The sequence below is a fragment of the Muntiacus reevesi genome, chromosome 2 (genome assembly GCF_963930625.1).
Source record: "Muntiacus reevesi chromosome 2, mMunRee1.1, whole genome shotgun sequence".
Lineage (NCBI taxonomy): Eukaryota > Metazoa > Chordata > Mammalia > Artiodactyla > Cervidae > Muntiacus > Muntiacus reevesi.
In genome coordinates this window covers 17,831,586-17,844,963 of record NC_089250.1, presented here as the reverse complement: position 1 = coordinate 17,844,963, position 13,378 = coordinate 17,831,586, and the positions used below count along the sequence as shown (strand labels likewise).

General features: G+C 47.9%; 1 protein-coding gene across 2 annotated transcripts in view; it reads left to right on the top strand.

Moving 5' to 3' along the window:
- CCNY (cyclin Y) overlaps nucleotides 1-11,695 on the top strand; it is a 104,383-nt gene extending 92,688 nt beyond the window's left edge. For both annotated transcript variants that reach the window (XM_065921029.1, XM_065921028.1), the window contains exons 5-10: nucleotides 219-254; nucleotides 1,869-1,926; nucleotides 2,019-2,138; nucleotides 4,462-4,628; nucleotides 8,036-8,198; nucleotides 9,035-11,695. In XM_065921029.1, coding sequence (XP_065777101.1) covers nucleotides 219-254; nucleotides 1,869-1,926; nucleotides 2,019-2,138; nucleotides 4,462-4,628; nucleotides 8,036-8,198; nucleotides 9,035-9,151 — 661 coding nt within the window. In that variant the 3' untranslated portion in view covers nucleotides 9,152-11,695. The remainder of the gene's footprint in view (nucleotides 1-218; nucleotides 255-1,868; nucleotides 1,927-2,018; nucleotides 2,139-4,461; nucleotides 4,629-8,035; nucleotides 8,199-9,034) is intronic.
- The last annotated feature ends 1,683 nt before the right edge of the window (nucleotides 11,696-13,378 follow it).

Sequence of the window (13,378 nt, the reverse complement as noted above, 5' to 3'; positions counted from 1 at the left end):
TGTTTCTGGAAAAGATTTAATAACTGCTGAGTATAAATACCTGATTGATTTACTTTGAAGAGTGCATATTCTTAATCAGCATTTTGAATTAAATGGGGGCTGTTCAGATGGACCGTTTTACTTAAGTTTTAAACATTTATGATCAGACTGATGTCAGAGAAAATACAGCGTCTTGAATATGCTTATGAAGCACTGAACTCCTGCATTTTATTTTACAGTGTAGCTCTTGCAATATATTACCACATCAAAAACAGGTATGTGGATTTTGTTTAACTTTGTGCTGAAACCATCACACATTATCTGCTGTGACATTTTTCCTATTGCGTTCTAGTTGCCTCAGCCTTTGAGTTTTGTATTCTTATCTCACTTTCATAGAATCTGTAAAGGTTAGGGTTATCCACACCTCCCAGAGAATTACTGAACTGCTTCTGAGTCAGAGGAAACCAAATGAAGTCAGCAAAAGAAAACAGAGTTTCTTGACAGTATTCACCTCCTCTTGACTTTATTTTCTGTGTCATTCACTTAAACATTGTCTTTTATAAGATATTTTAACAAGTTTCTGTGTGCAGCTTTCACATGAAAAAGAAGTTTATAGTTTCAATTCAGTAGAAACAGTTGTTGTAAAGTTAGTCATAAACTCTTTTAAGGCGGTAGAAATCCTCTCTGATGGGAGACAGTTCAGTTAATTTTAGAAGTGAATTGAAACCCGGAATCATGGAAGAATCATATAAGAAGTTACCTGTTCTGCCAGTTCTCTTTCGTCTTTTTGTAGACAGTAAGTCATAGAGCAGAAACTATGGTGTGTGCCACGAGGGTGCATGTCAGAGACAGATCTGCAGCTTCTAATAATTGCGAGCCTAACTGATGTTGGAATGTTACATGCTGTTACCAAAGCAGCGGTCTCCAAAGAAATTTTTTAGACAACACTCAAATGACATAAGCTTGGTGGAAGCAGAGCCGTCACTAGCGGGGTGTGCCCCACCCCCCAGAGCCCAGTGCCCCCTCTGTCTGTGTTCAGAGAGAGAGCCGCCCCTTTAATGGACCTGTGCAGGAACCGGCTTGGTAACAGCCAGGTACAGTTTTCTACATGCCCCCTGTTGTTTTTCAGTATTGAGTCGTGGGGCTTCCCTGATGGCTCAGTGGTAAAGAATCCGCCTGCCAGTGCAGGAGACACAAGTTTGATCCCTGATCCCGGACGATTTCGCATGCTTCAGAGCGGCTAAGCGCATGCGCCACAACTACTGAGCCTGCGCTCTGGAGCCCAGGAGCCGTCACTGCTGAAGCCCATGTGCCGAGAGGCTGCTCTGCAACGAGACGCCCAAGCACAGCAGCTAGAGGAAAGCCCATGCAGCAGCGAAGACCCAGCACGGCCAAAGATAAATACATAAATAAAGTTGCTTTTTAAAAGTACAGGCGTGAAGCCCCTCATTAGTGAAGTGGTTAAGCTGCATGCTGTGAGAATTTCAGACTAATCTTCAGGACATACGACGTGTTCATTCTTACCCTCAGACTTCTTTTGTGTTGACTGCAACATAGTGATGGTTTAAGCAGATCCGTCAAACTTTGCTCAGAAACAAGATGTTAAAGAAATTTAGATTTGGTGCATTTGAAAACTCAAGAAATGAAAATCTTTGATTTTTACTTTACTAAATGGGGTTCATAATCTTTATTTTATGGACTATTCGAAAGTGATCAAGTATTGTCCCCAAGAAAAACAAATTATAATTCATGAATAATCAGTAGCATCTCTTAACAGTACTGCCTCTGTTTCTTGAAATAACAGTTGAATCAGAACATATTTTGTTTTCATTTTGACTGGCACTCTGTTACAGAAGGGAAACTCCATTTTCTGTTACTTTCCTCCCCAGGGACCCAGATGGAAGGATGCTCTTGGATATTTTCGATGAAAACCTTCACCCTCTCTCGGTAACCCTCCCCTTGGGTCCCAGGGTGTGGTCCAGCCATGTTTCCGTGGATCCTGTGGGGCGGCTGGTCATTGAGAATGTCTCCCTCCCCAGAAATCCGAAGTGCCACCAGATTACGACAAACACAACCCGGAGCAGAAGCAGATCTACCGGTTTGTGCGGACGCTGTTCAGTGCCGCTCAGCTGACTGCAGAGTGTGCCATCGTCACCCTGGTGAGTGCCCGCAGGGTGACGTGGCCACGAGCGGGGTGCAGGCGGGGATGTCCACTGCAGACTGGGAGCCCAGCGCCACCTCAGGGTTGTCTTTTATCCAGAGTAGCCACTGGATCTCCCAAAAGAGGGCATGTGGTCTGTTCCGCAGGCCCACCTAACGCCCCTTGTCAGATCACACTCAGAAGCAGGAATGCTGAAACGACCCAAGCAGGTGAGTGGGACCCAGGGCCCACAGCACTGAGAAGGACCAGGGCCGCCTGGTCTGCTGTCATTGCTGCCTTCTCTTCTGTGATTTTTGTGTAAATATATGTCTGTAAGATACTCAGAGACAGCATGGACATAATATGCACATTGACTCAAGTTAAGAACCTGTAGCCTTACTTAAATTCTTAAAACCTTAGGGACGGATGATTTAGCTCCCATCTCATTGGGGAAGTAGCTTTGACAGCAGCCGCTGTCACTGACCTTTCACACTGCGAACCACTCAGATAAGAAATGGGCTCCGCCAGGGCGTGGGCTGCCCCGTGGGCCTGTGCAGGTCCCTGAGAAGAGGCCCTGTGGTGTGACGACAAGTGTGAGGACCGTCCACATCTCCACCACCCTGAGAGCCCCGTGTTCTCAGCTGACGGCACAGTGACCCGTTTGCTTGTGCATTCCTTCTCTCGTGGAACTTGCCCCCTTACAGGTGAACAGACATCCAGCGAGTCTTCCTCCAGGGATGTGGCGCTGATAGACCCTGAGGTCATGACTGAGAAGCATATTTATGGCTCAGCTTTGTTCCTCCAAAGGATGACAAATCCTCAAAAAACACCCTCCAGGCGGCAGGGTTGACATTTTGATGAAGGGAGATAGTGACAAAGGGGGAAGAAGGGGAAGAAAATCAGATAATGAGTACTTAAATTGACGCCCTGAGGAAAGATTTACTTTGAAGCTCCTGCTCCAAGATGCAATGTGGTGGGGTTTTTCACCTTCCTTTCTGAAGAAAATGGTGACTTGACTTTGCCCTGTAGCACCTTCGAGTTTGGATTTATCAGTGTGAAGAAGCTTCGTGTCCTGTGAAAGACATAGTTTCTGCAGAGACTTCTGTTGAGGATGTGTAGAGTGTGTTCCCCTGTCTCCGAGCGTGGGTGGTTAGTCTGTCTTGGGAGTTGCTGTGGGAGTGGTGTGTGTCTGTCAGTCGTGGGAGCTGCTGAAATCCTCCCTTGTCCTGGGACAAGGTGGCTGGGGCTTAGCGGGAGATAAGTGTCTCTGGCTCACAGCTGACGGTGGGCAGCGTCGGGGGCCCTCCCAACAGCACAGCTCTGCAGACTGATTCTTGATCCTCCAGGGTCTGCTTGGTTGGCCCAGGCAGCCAACTGTGTGTTCCGAGTGAGCCCTGTGTGTGATGGTCCCACCCATCTCTCCAGGTTCGCAACAACCCTTCACAACAGGTCTGGGCTAGAGCTGGCGGGCTGCATCCCTCTCTGCCTTTCTCCTGGGCCTTCCCTTGGTGGCCTGGCCCGTTGCCCGGAGGAGGCAGGGAGGACCACAGTTAACTCTCCTCCCTAGACCTGCTCTCCTGTAACCGCATTCCACACCCAGAGCTCGTTCTCCCCGCAGCGTCCTGTGTCCCTGAGGCCAGCACGCGGGGGCCACTCCCTGACCCAGCCCCATGCTGGACGCTGGGCACACGGTGGGAGTGAGGCCCAGGCGTGGTCCTCAGGGGACTGTGGCTTCCTTGGGGGAGAGACCAGAGGAGGGCAGCTGCCCTGCCAGGGGAGAAACGCAGCCACAGACCAGGGTGGGGCAGTAAGGTGGACGCGATGGCTTCCTGTTTGATCACCAGGGCCTCTTGGCAGCTCATTGGGTATGGCTATTTTGTCTTTGTGATTACATTGGTAGTTTCTTTCTCATGATTTTTATTTTGTCTTTCATACTGTGCCCTTCATCCGGTCTGAGTACCTGGTATCTGAGATCAGTCATAAAAATCCTGCTTTTTAAGATGGAAAGAATTGACTTTTCATTAGTAAAGCAGTGGAAGCAGAATGAAAACTTCTTAGGCAAAAGAACCATCTTTCGTCTGTTTATTGACTTAGCAGACAGTTAGTGCCGGCCCCTATCTTAAGAGGCAGAGAGCTTCTGTTGAGCGGCAGAGGCAGACAAGCTGGTGGCCCCGGTCAGCCTCCCTGGGGCTTCCTTGCCTGGGCCCCCGTTCACAGACCGCAGGCCGCACAGGCTGGCTGCAGAGGCCATTGGGGGGCTGCTGTGGTTTGGGAGGGAGCCCTGACCCTGCCTTTGCCTGTGGTTTAGGGATGAAGGGGGCCAGTGTGCTTGTGTCTTCCAGGTGTACCTGGAACGCCTCCTCACATACGCAGAGATTGACATCTGTCCGGCCAACTGGAAGCGGATTGTTCTGGGGGCCATCCTGCTGGCCTCCAAGGTGTGGGACGACCAGGCAGTGTGGAACGTGGACTACTGCCAGATCCTGAAGGACATCACGGTGGAAGACATGTGAGTGTGGGCAGGGTGGCCCCGTGTGGACATGTGAGTGTGGACGGCGTGGAGTGAGTGACCGTGACTGTGTGTCTGTTGTGGGCTGGCCGAGCAAGGACACGGCTGCGGGCAGGATTTACAAAAACCCGTACGTCTCGTCCTGTGGGTCCAGACAGGTACTGGTTACGCTTCCTGGCTTGTGAGTCTAGTCTCTGAAACCATGTCCCAGGGAACCTTCCTTTACCTTCCTGCTCCCCGTCTGCGGTGGGGTTCATCCCCAGAGTGTACCCACTGCAGACTGACGACAGGCAGCAGACGGGCTGAAATGCGCCCTGCCGCTTCAGTTTCAGAGAGATTTTCGCTGCTTTTGTCACGTGTTGCAAGTTCAGTTGGCTTCACATGAACTCTCCATCTCTCAGGGCCCTCCTGTGTGTCCTGATTGGGCCGCTTCTCTCAGGGCACCGTCCTGGGTCCACCTGCAGCCGGGGCCCGGGGTCCCTGGCTGGGTGTACAGGAAGTGGGGTCAGGACGAAAGGAGCTGCTTTGGAAACGATCAGGATGAACTTCTGCGTTGCTGACCCAGTTCTTACATTTTTCTCATCTTGTTTGTCCGGCGTCCTCGAGGCACCTCTTGCTAGAGGAGGTTCCACTGTGTCCCAGCCCCCATCCGTGTCCCTGGACCCTGTGACCACTGAGCGCTCCTCCCCAGCCTGTCCCCTTCCTCCGGTTGCTGGCTGGCTGGGCACCCCCCTTTTTGCTGCCCTGGGGACACTTGTTTATGTGCTTGCATCTTTTGCCACAGAGCCTTTTCTTACTACAGACCAGTAAGACTCCTTCCTGCACCTGTCATTCTTTATCCTTAAAAAGTAAGAAAAATACGAAGTTTTTGATACCAAGAAAAAGAAAATTTAAAAAAAAATTTTAAGTCTTGATTTTATTTCAGATGGAAAACAGTTATTAAGAGAATTGTCATCCAGACCATAAGTTGGTCGCTTCCACCTTTTGGCTGCTGTGAGTAACTCTGCTGTAATCGTGAACATGAGTGTGCAAATTCCTGCCTGAGGCCCTGCTCTCTGTTCTTTGGAGTCTGTGCCCAGGAGTGGGATTGCCGCTCAGTAGCTGGTCTTTAGAGTGGGCTCATTTTTCTAGAAAAGTCGATAGGCCATGAGGTGATGAAAACAACTCTCTTTCTCTTTCCTGCATTGGAGAGCCCCATTCAGAAGTTGCTAAGTGGCATCACTTCAACTGGGTTTCTTTACAGTGATGACCTAATGTAACAGATACTTCTGAAATGTTTTTGGTTTATTGGCTTGAATTTATTTATTATAAAGTTTTACATCAGAACTATTTACTGGTAATTAGGCTTCCCAGGTGGTGCTAATGGTAAAGAATCCACCTTCCAGTGCAGGAGACGAAAAAGACTCAGGTTCGATGTCCTGCGGAAGATTCCCTGGAGAAGGAAATGGCAGCCCATTCTCTAGTATTCTTACCTGGAGAATCCCATAGACAAGCAGCCAGGCGGGCTAAAGTTCATGGGGATGCAGAGAGTCAGATACGACTGAGCAACTAAATGCACACACACACACACCCTTGGAGAGTAGCAAATCCATCAAACTCATTCCCTCTGCATCACTGTTAGTTTTCTGATGATTTATCCTATAACAAGCTGTCAGATGTCCCTGGAGGAGGTACTGCTATCGTTTGGAAATTCAAAGTTGGGGAATTATTTTTATTTTCTAAATACTGCCCAAGTTTGAAAACACAGCCACTCTAAAATCTTTATTTTCCCCCAAAACTTAAGCAGAAACATTTAAAAAATAAATATTCAGAAAGGCCGTTTTCCCCTTAAGGAACCTGGGGAAACTGCCACCTTGTTCGAAACCAGATTCCTCTCAACTTTAATCCTGGTTATACCCTCAACAAAAGGCAGTGGTGTCTAGATACCATCTGAGGTGGGAATAGCTTCCTGGCTCTCTTACTGGTTTTCTTCCTGGCATTGGAGCATGGGGTTTGCAGTGGCACCACTTGGCCACTAGGTGGCAGTGACTTGGGAAAGTCTTGTTAAGATCCTACCTGGATTCTTGTATTTCACAGGATGATCTCCTAAGTCTGACTTAAAGCAGGCATAAATAAAAGTCATTAGAAGTGTAAATTTTGACATAACATATACATTTGGGGCTTAACTCCTTTCTCAAAACTGCATGGAAGCAGCCCCTCTGATTAGATGAACTGAATCCAATGTCTTGGTCTTTCCCTCCAAAGCACTCAGGCCTTCGATAACAACTTGCTGAGGTTTCTCAGTTATCTTTTGCCTGGGAGCTGCTGTCAGGGAACCAGCCACTACTGCCTCCCAGACTTAGCTCATCACTTCCAGGAATCTTTCTGTGATTCCTCCACCCAGGCTGAGCTTGGTCCGCTCCATTCAATAATTAATAACAATAATTATTGAGCACCAGCTGTGTGTCAGGTGCTGTGCTGGGGCCAGGCTGCAGTCAGATGTCAGGGTTTCTGGCTCGGAGGAGAGGAGAAGGGGAGACTGTGATAAAGGACAGAAGTGAGTCCAGAGTGCTGTCCCGGGGGGTGGCCTAGAGCTGAGAGTCTGGCCCAGGACCAGTGCTGACAGACAGACCTGTCTCTGAGGATGCTCCTCTCCCGGCAGTGACTACCAAGAGGTAGGCCTGCTGATGGGGGGCATTTTACAGTGTGTTCTGGCCTTCATCCAGCTATAAGTGGGTTGGCTCCTTTGTGGACCAGGTGCTATTATGCAGGTTTTCGGCAGGAGGGCAGGCTCAGCATCAGGAGCATATTAGAGATGCATGTTCTTGGACCCACCCAGACCTGTCAAATCAGATGGGGTGGCTCAGCTGTGGGTCCTCACAGACCCTGCAGGTGATGGGTTAGGGTTAGGGTTAGGGTGGGTGGCTGGGTGCATGCTGAGACTGGTGGTCTCCTCCCTCCTCTCTCATGGTCCTGAGGAAGCTGCTCATCGCTTCCCCACCCTTCCCTCCCAGCAAGGTGATCCTCTGGGTCTCAGAGGCCTGTCCTCTAGGCAGAGTCCAATCTCACTGGACTCTGTTTGACAGCTTCTAACTGTGTCTTCTGCCCCCTGTTTGATGGCTCATGCGGTGAGGTGAGGCCGGAGCCTGCTGCATGCGTGTGCACTTGGTCTCAGTGTTGGGGTCACCCTGAAGCACTTCCTGGTACTGATCATCTCAGTTCATCAGGCCTCATCCTTCCTGGCACTGGATCAGATGGGCCTGGCTTTTATTGCCAATTTGGTGGTGAGCTGGCAACTCTGCGTCCAAGCAGGCTCCTGGAGAGATGGCTCTTCTCCCTGGAGGGTGCGGTCTTGTGGCCTCTGTGTCCGGCAGCCTGCCTGGGCCATCCGCGGTGGCCGAGCTGTGCATTTCTGTCTTCCTCTGCAGGAATGAGCTAGAGCGACAGTTCCTTGAATTGCTCCAGTTCAACATCAACGTTCCTTCCAGTGTTTATGCCAAGTATTATTTTGATCTTCGTTCTCTGGCGGAAGCCAACAACCTGAGCTTCCCCTTGGAGCCCCTGAGCAGAGAAAGGGCCCACAAGCTGGAGGTAAGAGGCGCCAGCGTCCCGCGCGTGTGCTTCTGTGGCAGAGCTCTGTGCTCAGGCCGGTTCCTGCCACTGCCAGTCATCGTAAAATAAGGGCCAGATGACCTGGATTGCATTGGTACAACCTCATACTTCTAATAACTGTCTCAGTACTGGTTTTTATTTAATGTGCATTGATTCTGTTTTTTAAATCAAATAAGTTTTTTAAAGCCCCTGTTTTAAACCAGCATGCACTTTTATAAGGGAAAAGATCCCAGATGACCCTATGATTGGCAGTCCATAAAGGTTTGAGTCTGCTTTTATTTTTTTAATTTATTTTTTTATTTTTTTAATTTATTTTTATTAGTTGGAGGCTAATTACTTTACAATATTGTAGTGGGTTTTGTCATACATTGACATGAATCAGCCATGGATTTACATGTATTCCCCATCCCGATCCCTCCTTCCACCCCCCTGTCTACCCAATCCCTCTGAGTCTTCCCAGTGCACCAGGCCCGAGCACTTGCTTTTATTTTTCATTTTTTAAAGTGTTTTCTCCACAGCCTAGTCAGAGCTCCAGCCAGCCGGGTTGGTCTTGACTGGGTTTAGGACCGTCATTGTGAAGCTGTGTGACACTGTGTCTTAGGTACAGCTCGGCTTTGCACTGCACTGGGCTTTTCCCACCTGACTTTTGGTGGCTGCAGGTGTGGGGAGGAGAAGGCTCACAGGTCAGAGCCGTCTTCCAGGGGAGGTGCGGGGCCCTCAGCACCTTCATCCCGAGCGTCCTCAAGTGTCGAGGATGGAGGTGTGGCCAGGGTGCCGGCCTGGGGCTGATCTGAGTGTCTCTCTCTGCCCCTCAGGCCATCTCCCGCCTCTGCGAGGACAAGTACAAGGACCTGCGAAGACCCACGAGGAAGCGGTCAGCGAGTGCTGACAATCTGACTCTGCCCAGGTGGTCCCCGGCCATCATCTCCTAACCGTGGGCGTCCCTGCCGGAGGCCGTGCCATCCCTCAGTTTCTCCTTTAGTTCGAGAAAAGACAGACGTGGGGTGGTTTTGTTTTGTTTCCTCTCCTTTTCTTTTTAATTCATAGCTCCGCCAGGCTGCCTTGATGAGCGCCTCCAGGCTGCATGCACATGCAGCAGGGCTCCGAGGACGCGAAGTCGGTGCCATGGGATCCCGTCCATGCCTTCCCAGCCCCGGGTCAGCGCTTCCTTCGTGGAGGAAAAAGACTCTAACCCTGGAGGAGGCAGGGAAGGGACGGGAAGTCGCATAGAGGCAGGGAGAGCGGCTTGGCCTGGTTCCTAAGTCCCCGTCGGTCAGTAACCGAACCAACCCGACAGAAGAGCTCGGCGTAGGTGACAAAGTTGGATGCACATTAAAGGCACGCGCCGCGTTCACCACCCCACCCGGATCAGTATGTCCCGTTAAGACTTCTTGCATTCCTTCTTGCTGCTTCTCGGGGATTTGGGGGGGATTTTTGTTTGTTTTATTCTGTTTTGGTTTTGGTCCCACAGAGCAGAGAATATAGTTTGTACCCACCATGGCACAGACATCCAAATAAATAGCACTGGCTGTTTCTCTCTGCACCACTCCTGCGAGCTGTCTTCTGAGCTTTCTTGCTCTCCAGGGGGAGCACTTGTCACGTCTCTGCGCACCTTTATCCTAGACGGTTTTCTCCACAGTGGCAGAATCAACTTGACTGTAGTGCTGAACCAGACGACTCCCTTCCCCCAGCTCCTCCCCCAGGAACATTCTAGATCACATGGGTGCTTGTGCCTTCTGATCCTGCGGTGGTCTCTCTCTCTGCCTGCCCCAAGGGGCAGCCCCGTCCTCGCCCTGCCCACCCCACTCCTCTACTTCCACGTCCATTGTGCAAGCAATATTCCTCTCAACTTTTATATGTTTACTTCAAATCAAAGTTAGTCTATTTGTATAAAAATTTTTTAAAAATCTAAAATTTAAAAAAAAGGGGGTGGGGGTGGGTATTCACATGGAAGATCACTGAAGGGCAAAATGTTCCTATTTACTGAGGTATTTTTCACAGAATGATTGAATAAAAAACTCGACTTGCATTTTCATTGTGGGTGCTTAGTGAAGTTATATGAAACTAAAACTGTGAAGGTTTATGCGTCATTAATTATGACCATCTTTTTTCATTTCTGACTGTTCTTCATTTCCTTATGGGCTAGATGAAAAGCTTTTATAGCAAGGAAAATTAAGGGTTAATGACAGAACCTCACAGTTAAGTATAAGAATCTGGGTCAGTGAAGCATACAGTGCTTTGGGGTTTGCACATTTTCTCGGGTCACAATAACAGAAGTTTCTAAGTTTTTCCTTCATCAGGTCTTTGAGGCAAATGGCAGTAGATAAATCTGTGTTTTACCACCCTCTTGTGTGAGCTTGGAAAACTCTGGAATCTTATGTTATTTGTCTTGTGCCCTGAACTCACACACCTGCTCCCCAGACATGCCTGCCCTGAGGAGACATGCTTCGTCAGTGGGAGGGGCTCAGAAGCACCCAAGCAGCCCAAGAACACGAAGCCCAGTGCTGGTCAGATGGCCCTGAGGTTTGTAGCATGTGTGAACCCAACTGTGTGGGCCAGAAACACTGTCAGATTCTTTCTGGCTTAAACTTTCAAAAGCAAACAAGCGGAATATGAAAAGTTAATTATCTTCCATTGTAACTGTGTATCAATATACTCCATATGGGTTCCAAAATCAGCTGCTCTCTCCAAGTAAGATTTGGATTTAGAACATGAAATAGAGACCCCCCAAAATGTAGAAAATACCATTTTATATTCCCTAAACTATATAGCTTAAAAAGGGACATATTTTCTTAGCCGACTATGAATACCTCTCAAATAAATTAGTTCCTCCCATGTAGAGTATGTTACTTTACCGATCCATTTCAGGAAAGAGGTTTTGCTGCCTTTCAAGCAGACATCTTATTTTTATCCCTTTTATTTGAATGAGAGATTTGAAAATTGAATTATGTAAATATTTCAATGCATCTGCTATTATTTTGTGGAGTTTATTAAACTACTTTAAAAAATTGTATAGTCTATTTATTGTATGTATGTACATACAGTCTGCTAACTTAAAGTTTAAAGTGGATTCCGTAAAACCTGACTCAGTCTTGTTTAGACTATTGAATATTGTTTTAGCCTTCTGCACTGGATTCTACCTCTGTATAGGAAAATTTTCCATATTCCTGAGCATCAATCTGTATTAATTGGTTATGTTTCTTGCACTAAGGACTTTTAAAACTCTGCTGTAAGTGTAGATTTCAGTTTTACTTTGGCAGAATGGTTCCCTTGACATGAAGATAATTTAGGTTGGGTTTATTTTTCTACATGATGAAGAAGACATTACGTTCTCTGGTTTGTTCTAAGTTTGCAAAAAAAAAAAAAAAAAAAGCCCGACAACACCCAGTACAGTACCTATTGATAAATCATGATGATGTAATTTGTTTGCAAGGTGGTTCATGCCCTACAATTAAAGCCGGATTGCTATTTAGGAATACATTGTCTTAGTGTAGTTTTTGAACGGGCAGTTTTCATCATTAATGAAGGGTGAAGAAAACCACACAATTTATTGCCTTTAAGTTTAGATTTGACTTAAGGTCATTTGGGAGAATAAGTATGCCAATGAATTTTCCCTTTTTGTTTTACCCTTTTTTTTCTTTTAAACTGGGAAAAGGCAAAAAAGTCAGGGATTTAAAACCAACTGGAGGGCAAGATGGGAGGTCCTGCCAAGATCCCAGACATCGCTGTGCCTTAAATGCACCCGCTGGGGCCGTCACCTGGCCCCTCTCCCGGGTGGCCCACCCGCACCACCCCCAAGCTCCTCCTCTTGGTCTTTGGCAAGACCATCTCCGCCCCGGGCTTTCCCTTGGGTCTAGGGGTTTTGATGCTTGGCCGAGCTGCAGAGCAGAATTTGCGGAGTGAGTGATTTTGATCCCTCCAGGCTACTTTTGGTAACCTCTCACCTGGGGCCATATTTTACAGCTTTGAAAATTTTAAATAATTCCTGGTTCATTGTAGGTACTTACTAAGTGTTAAATAAACACAGAGACCAAATAGTGCTTGCCTTTCTGCTGCATTTTTTGAATATGACATTGAGATAGAATTGAACCGGTTTTGAGGATGCTGAGTGAACCAGTTCTTTTCTACATGATGAAAAGCAGTGGAGAGTATTATGGGTTCTGTAGATGTTAAGTGATCTTCAGAAGGACTGGATCTTCTTCATCCGCTTTGACTTCACTAGAATCAGCATCTCAAGGCTCCCAATGGGTGGACTGTGGCAACACAGGTTGTCTTCTGAAAGGCCAGCCACAGGAGCCCTTCCCTGCCCTTGTTGAAAAAGAGAAGGAAGTAGGGAACATACCCTCAAGTGAAATGGGAACAGGATACTGAAGGATTAATTTGGAACTCATATTTTAAGCTCTGTGAATTACAAGGAAGGCCCAGCACACAACTGCCTTCGGTTCATGACTGGAGGGTCCTGAACGCCAAGCCTTCCTAGCCCCACTGCACTGGAAACAAATCGTCCTGCAGGGGCCAGCGGCCCCATCCGCAGTAGGGAGGTGAGCAGGGGCTTGCAGTCACCAAGCTGCTAGACTCAGACTAGAGTGGGGTAGCGGCTTCCTTCCACTTCTTCCTGGTAGGTTGCTCACTAACTTTGCATGTCTGGAGCTGCTCAAGGTCAGTTGTGTCATTTTCCATAAGAAACGTTCAGCTCTGATTTGAAAGGGTCATGGGAGGCGTTGTCTGCATCGCTGTGAGTCTGGGCCGTGGGTCAGACTGGGTGGTCCTGGTGCCCACGATGCCCATCATAGGTCTTTGCAGCAAGAATTGTGGAGGAGCCTGTGTCCTTTAGGGACTTGGTCTGGATAGAGAACTTTATTCCTTAAAGAGCTTTGTTTAAATAGAATGCAGGATAAAAGAATGGCATTCCAAAACAACTGCCATTATGGGCAAAAATATTAAATGTAACTAGAACTTAGGCATAACATTTATATTAACGTCATTCATTTATATTGTAACAGAACATTGGGTTTCAGTCTCTGCCCAAAGTTAATTTGCTGTGTGACCTTGGACAGGTTCCATCACCTCTGGATCACTCAGCAAACTTCACTGGCAAGAGATTGACTTGCTTGTGTTTTCTCCACCTGTCTTACACTTTTGCTAAACTCACACTGCTC